The sequence below is a fragment of the Oreochromis niloticus genome, linkage group LG17, assembly GCF_001858045.2.
Source record: "Oreochromis niloticus isolate F11D_XX linkage group LG17, O_niloticus_UMD_NMBU, whole genome shotgun sequence".
Classification (NCBI taxonomy): domain Eukaryota; kingdom Metazoa; phylum Chordata; class Actinopteri; order Cichliformes; family Cichlidae; genus Oreochromis; species Oreochromis niloticus.
The window spans coordinates 1,726,376-1,733,816 of NC_031981.2; the positions used below are offsets into that span (position 1 = coordinate 1,726,376).

General features: G+C 40.1%; 1 protein-coding gene across 2 annotated transcripts in view; it reads right to left on the reverse strand.

The window, feature by feature from the left end:
- Positions 1–3,086, reverse strand: part of LOC112842638 (receptor-type tyrosine-protein phosphatase C-like) — a 115,716-nt gene extending 112,630 nt beyond the window's left edge. The window contains exon 1 of one of the 2 annotated variants that reach the window (XM_025899572.1): positions 2,902–3,086. In XM_025899572.1, coding sequence (XP_025755357.1) covers positions 2,902–2,962 — 61 coding nt within the window. In that variant the 5' untranslated portion in view covers positions 2,963–3,086. The remainder of the gene's footprint in view (positions 1–2,901) is intronic. The other variant, XM_025899573.1, reaches the window with a different exon arrangement.
- Between the last annotated feature and the right edge of the window lie 4,355 nt (positions 3,087–7,441).

Here is a 7,441-nt window from a genome sequence, read left to right on the forward strand (position 1 = left end):
CTTCCCGCAGTAAATATAAACAACGATAGTTTCAGGAAGAAAACCAAACATTGCAGATATTTTTATCATAACTCTGGTTTTACGTGGCCTATCAACACAATTTAAAAACTGGTATAAAGTCCACACTTTTTCCATCAATTGTTCCGTCTGTCCTGCTCACATCTCCAAAGGTTGTACACGTTGTCATTAACGTGGCTTCACTCCATGTTAGCCATGCCGCTTTGCTAGCTAAAACACCAGTGTCGGCACATAAGGATGCTGTCATAGCCTGTCAACGACGTTGATTAGCTGTGTATATACGAATGTGAATCGCATTATTGGCCGGACTATAGGATAAGGTGGCATTGTTCTAATCCCATACGGGAGCAGCCAGTCACTTACTAACACTGCAAAACAGAATTGTTAACATATTAATTTTAATTTCAATTCAGGTTAGATTTTTTTTTTTGTGCGCAACGCAGATTTTCTGTGCGCAGAGACCGTGCCAGCAGTGTGCAATTGCGCACACGCGCAGCTTAGAGGGAACATTGCTCGGGAGCAGTTTATGTGGGTTCAGTGAGAGTGTGCGTCCATAAGACTGGTGAGTTACAGGATATTTCTTGTGTAAGAAGGATAGCCTGTATGTTTTATCGCTCTGGACATCCTCTGTTTGTGCATTTTCACTAAGCTAAGTTATCGCTAAGCTAAGTTCGCCTAGGCCAAACTGAGTTCGGTTTGAGTGGTGATTTATTATGTGTATTTGCCTTCTTTATTTAGCATCATAAGTGAGTGGGGCACAAGAGTTAAATGATAGAAAGATGTTTATTTTCTTTGTTGCCAAATATGGTTCGGACTAAAAGTACAGGCCGCCAACTTAGTAGTAAGGCCTATAAGACAAGTATGTGTCTGTAATATGTTATGTAGTGATTATTGCCGTCTATATTTGGTTGTAATTTATGTTCTGTTTTCATTCTGTTTGTAGAACCACAGACACCCACACACATACCCACGCCCACACTAAATCTGCCATTAAAGAGCTGAACGATCATCCCCTGGCCTCGTTATTTTCTGGAGGGTCATAGTGGCACTTGACCTGTACACACTCTGCGATCACCACCGTAGAACTGAACCTCATATTAGAAATCATCACAACAAAGGTTGTTGATTTCTGTGTATCAATGTGTGCTGCTGGGACTGCCCCAGTAGTTTTTGATGTTACATGCTGAGCTATGAAAATCCCCATAAAATTAGTTGATTGTTTATTTTGAGAAGGTTGTAATTTCGGCTCACTGAGAGAATGTGAATGCTTAGTTTGGAGGGAGGCGAAGCTATAAGAATGTGAGAAACGGTCAGAAACTTCGAGATCTGCTGACCACCCTCCTGTGCACATCTCCCGTCCGGACGTTTGTAATGCTCAAAGTGTTGTATGGAATAAAAAAAATTGTATTGATTAAAGAGATTGTTGATTGAGCATTAAACACTGAGTGTTGTTCTTCCTTCAGCCGGAAGATCAAAGAGTTGTTGTTTTTAACACAGGTCATCCTGTATATTAAGCTATAGCTCACATCTCTGATTCACACCTCAATATTTTGTCTCCTTTTTGTCTGCCTGATTTTGTTTAAACAATTATTGCACACTTTCTGTAAATCCAATAAACTTCATTTCACTTCTCAAATATCACTGTGTGTCTCCTATATGATATATTTAACTGACATTTTTTATTGTAACAACCAACAATTTATACAGGAAAACAATGACTATTAACAAGGTCGCCCAAACTTTTGCGTCCCACTGTATTAATCGGCATCTTTGTAAGAGCCTGACAACTTAACAAAATATGTTTGTCAATAAAAATTAGTCAGTTAAACTTTTTATTTCAGAAAGTTTCTTCATGCAGATTTTAACAATGGCCCAGTTTACAATAAGGTAAAATGCATTCTGTGCAATTACTGTAAAAAAAAATACTTTGGCTGACTTCATGGCAAATTTAGAGAGAAATGCAGGAAACCAACATCAGTGTTTGCAAATAAAAATGATCTTTTAAGCTGATACACTGAGTATCAGCTTATCAGCGGTCGTCATGGTGGCTAAATGTTTTGTTTAAATTAGATCAAGAAAGAAGAAAAATTATTTGATTATCCAGTGTAAAAATCACAAAGCTTGTGTTCACTGCTCCATCCATTTAAAGGTTGATAAAAAGTTCCTCTCCAGGTTTGCTAGCAAAGGTTCAGCTGTCTGTTCCTGTTTGCTCATTTTCTCTGTATTATTGTACAGCAGCCTGTAAAACACGCTGAGGCAACCGCTGTTGTGAGTTTGTGCTGAGTTTGTTAAAATAAAGAATATATATATATATATTTAATCACATCCAATGATTATAATCAGAGCTGAGTGGTGAAGTGGACACATAAGTGTTCCACTAAAAGTTATGAGTAAGGTTCTGTCTGTGAACTAAAGCCGTTTTTATCGCAAAGAGACGGAGACACAGAGCTGGTCTAGAATTTTTAACCTTCTGTAGTTTCTTTATGACATCGTCAAACGCAATCTGTATCGAACTTTGATGTTTTATTAAAGCTCAGTAAAAGTCACTAATTTTACAGTTCTTATCTGAGTTTTAGGCAGGAAGAAAGTTCTGAAATTAACATGGAAATGGAGTCGGCCCGTGCACTTTTTATTTTATTTTATTATATCTTTCTTTAAATGTTAGTACATTTATCTTACACTCTTATCTTCAAACATCATCAAAAAATGTGACAGATGACCGATATTTTCCATCTGCGATATTTTGCAATACCACCTTAAAATATAGAATACATATTATACTAAAACTTACTTTATAAAATGGAAAATGCAGAGAAATTAAAAATATAATTACTGCACCACTGTCTGCATCAGATTTGGTATTAAATAATAAACTGTACTCACAGTGTGTCACAACAAGGATTCCTGCCCAGAGCAGCAGGACGCAGAGACAGAAGGCTGCCATATTCAGCGGTTGAACTTCATATGTGTACAGAAATAAGTGCAAACCACAGAAAGATATTCACACATTGCAACAGAGGCTGCACCTCCTCTTCATATACATGCTGAAAAAAAGAACCACTGAAACTTAAAACATTGCATCTACTTTTATACGAAGCTTTGAAACAAATGGTGCGTGCTGTGCAGCTCAGTTTTTATCTCAGATTAAGACACATGTAAAGTGAAGTTTGGTGTCATTCCAGGATGTTTTCCACCTGATTTTAGTTTGACCACAAGATTTTACTTTAAAGAAGAAACTAGCATCTTTTAATATTTAAAGTTTCAGAGAAAAAAAAAATCTGCTTTGTCCTCTAAAAAAAATGTTGACTTTTTAAAATCAGGATATTTACTGTCGGTGACTATGCAGATACACACATGGCCTCCTCGACCAATTAGATGAGGAGGTACAGGTGTTGTGGGCTCGCCGGAAGAATTGAGGGTGACTGTGTGGGAATGGGAAGGAGGGCCGGAGTGCAAACACGGAAGGAGACAGAACCGAGTTTAAACAAAAGGTGAACCGTTTATTATAGGTTTAACTTTATTTGACGGTAAGAGGAATATTTTACTTGTAAGGATAGTGGTCCAGTAGTTCCATCATACAGTGGCTTGCAAAAGTATTCGGCCCCCTTGAACTTTTCCACATTTTGTCACATTACAGCCACAAACATGAATCAATTTTATTGGAATTCCACGTGAAAGACCAATACAAAGTGGTGTACACGTGAGAAGTGGAACGAAAATCATACATGATTCCAAACATTTTTTACAAATAAATAACTGCAAAGTGGGGTGTGCATAATTATTCAGCCCCCTGAGTCAATACTTCGTAGAACCACCTTTTGCTGCAATTACAGCTGCCAACCTTTTAGGGTATGTCTCTACCAGCTTTGCACATCTACAGACTGAAATCCTTGCCCATAAAAACATAAATAGACAAGTTTGTTTTAAAGGGTGTTGGCAATGTTTTAATGATGGTTATTCAAAATTCTTCAAAGTAAGGGGCTCCATCAGCTCCATCAGTTATATACAAACCAAGAATAAAAACTATACTAGAAAGCGAAAATTTCAGAAGAAATTTTAAGTGTGCCTATGCCGCTACTATTCAGTGTAGTTTGCCATTCATTCAGCTACAGAGAGCAAAACTCAGAAGAGCAGCCATTCTCCACCATGAACTATGGTAAAAACAAACACCGCTCACGCTTCACAGATAACAGCTTACAGTTTTGCGTAAAGATGAAGTTACTTCGTACAGCTCCGATTTGCAGACGCTGTGCACACAGGTTCATGAGCAGAAGTCCCATTGTACCACGGCAGATCCGACAATGTTTGCATGAACACGCTTTGAAGCATTACGTTATGGACCACTTTTCACACATGGTTGGTGTACCCAAACAGCCGGCTGTAGCTTTTCAACTCACAGCCCGACACACACCCAAAAAACAGCCGAGAGAGCACAGACTACGCCCGAGAGGCGTGATTGCAGGTGTCGCTCAGGTGGGTCCACCTCCCCTGCAGCGGCACTGCAGACCACGCCCCGCCACACACATCAAACACGTAAAATAAATATTTATGCACTTTTGCATTCACTTTTTGTTTTTTGTTATTTTTACACAGTGTTCTGAATGATGAACAATGGTCTACAGCCAATCTTGTGTATTATTATACAAACATTGGTTGTAAGATTCAGATAACTATTTAATAAAAGCTAAATATTTTATATGAGAATAAGAAAGAAAAGTATATCTTTGTGTCCACCTTTCTCTGTTAATGCCCTACCTGGCCCCCTGGCAAAAGCTTTGCTAGATCCGCCCCTGCACAGTTACCAGCTGTCAGCTACACAAAAAAAGGAGCTTGGTGTATATTTGTCTCTCAGAAACAGTTCATAACTTCCCTTCAACTCATTCATGTCACCTAAAGGGTAAACCTGTTTCTCCATCACCAGTTCAGCTCTGATGATTCAGTAAGGACATCTGGTTTGGAACAGCCGTTTTTACAGCTGTGGCTGCAGCAAACATCAGCTGATACTAGAAATTAAAAGCAAATGAATTCTAACAACAGCTGATCAAGCTTAAACCTGCTGCTGTTGTTTAGCGCGATAAACAAACAAGAGAGAAAAGCCGATCATTGATCAGTTTCATGACTGAAGTTTCAACAGGCGAGAGAATGACAGGGGAGGCTGTCATAAAGTTCAACATCGGTAACATCGGTAACTTGGCGCGTGCACAGCTGTATAGAAACTCCGTCGTGCTAGCTAGCACGCAGTACGAGTTATTGTAAGTGATTGAAAAAGTCAGCACAACGAAAATAAACTACACCTAAACTCGGTTTATATCTGACCCAAATAGAGTGCAGGTCATAACTTCTTACCTGAAATTCAGTTCACCTCACGCTCCTGCCTTCGCTTTCCCTGATCCACGATTGACCTCCGCCTTAGCAAACACCGGTCGATCGGCGGTAGCCTCACCGCCTCGTATGTCTCGTTCGCGGCATGTCTTTTCTGTCACACACCGGTGGATAGCTGCCCTCTGTTGTAGCTCCACCACCAAACAACTCAGTTATTTTTTCCACATCGACCAGCATCATCGGCCCATATAAACGAAAAATAAGTCCAGCTAAGACACAGACCCTTGCCGAGCGATCGGGCGATGAAACAAATTTTAGCCACCTCACTATCAGCCAAGCCTGGGTGGTTTTTCACGAAGGGTCGCTAGCGGCGCTAGTTAGCTAAGCTAGCGGCGCTAGCCGGCTATCAGCAACACGTAAGAGAACTGTTGCTAAATAAACTACACCTAAACTCGGTTTATATCTGACCCAAATAGAGTGCAGGTCATAACTTCTTACCTGAAATTCAGTTCACCTCACGCTCCTGCCTTCGCTTTCCCTGATCCACGATTGACCTCCGCGTTAGCAAACACCGGTCGATCGGCGGTAGCCTCAACGCCTTGTATGTCTCGTTCGCGGCATGTCCTTTCTGTCACACACCGGTGGATAGCTGCCCTCTGTTGTAGCTCCACCACCAAACAACTCAGTTATTTTTTCCACATCGACCAGCATGATCGGCCCATATAAACGAAAAATAAGTCCAGCTAAGACACAGACCCTTGCCGAGCGATCGGGCGATGACACAAATTTTAGCCACCTCACTATCAGCCAAGCCTGGGTGGTTTTTCACGAAGGGTCGCTAGCGGCGCTAGCTAGCTAAGCTAGCGGCGCTAGCTAGCTAGCCGGCTATCAGCAACACATAAGAGAATTGTCGCTAATATGGGATGTCCTGATAAAACGAGCAGATATTTGAAGTTTACACACCTACATTCTCGCCTGAAAATATCTTAAAAGTTTATTTTCCCAGATAGCAAGACGACATTGAATCTATGTTGATTTTTCATCCAAACCGTCGTATATGGTCGGGGTTGAAATGCCAATGTTGTAACAACATTGAAATACTGTGGTAAACCTACGGTCTTACTATAGAGACGTTGTAACGATGTTGATTCACCATTGTTTTTTTGTCATTGATATTTGATCTATTTATAGTCGACCAGGTGACAACAACAACATCGAGAAAACGTCTATTTATAGTTGACAATCATTCGGCTCCGGTCACCATCAAAAACCATCGATTTGTAGTTGAGCATTAAATTGCACTGCAACTGATCGGGTATAAAGTACCAGAGAAAGTAGATTTATTGTTCATTTGTTATCAATGACTTGGTCTAGTTCACCAGCTTTAAAAAATCGTGTCTACGTGCAATTTATGTATAGTTGACCGGGAAATTAAAGCAGCGATCACTTGGACTATTCCGCAGCACCCCTCTCACATTGGTACATCCCCCCAGGTATTCATTGTCTTCTACAGTAGAGCGAGACATTTGATTTACTCTCAGCGGAATTGACCGGAGAAGGCATCAGTTCATGCACTGCACTGGCCCGCACCACGATTAGTATAAGGTAAGAATGAATGATTTTTTTTCCTACTCATTATTTCCATGTTTGCATTTGAATAACATTAAAAAACTCGTTAATGTTGTACATTAACGAGTTTTTTTTACTGTTATTTACCTTGCTCCCACAAAATGTGGGAGCCCGAAATTTTGTCTACTTCTTACAATCCGGCAACAAATAAATTGCACTGCGAACAAAGTATATCAACAAAGAAAACATTTTCGTTTCATAATTTCTTCGTTATATTCCCTTACAAAGCTAGCTTTAACGCTTCGAGGTTTCCTTTGTTCTTGCCGTCGCCTCGGGGCTTGACCCAGACTTTCGCTCTGTAGTTGCTTAGTACTACAAAAAATTCTAAATCTGTGATATATGATTGATAAACGTAAAGTTAACTGTATAAACGTGTTCAGTGACTTTGTTACTTTTGATGATTGGAGAGCACTCGCTTCAATTCGCACACGAAAACTTTAGACTCAGTTTGAATGCTCACGCAGCATGCCCA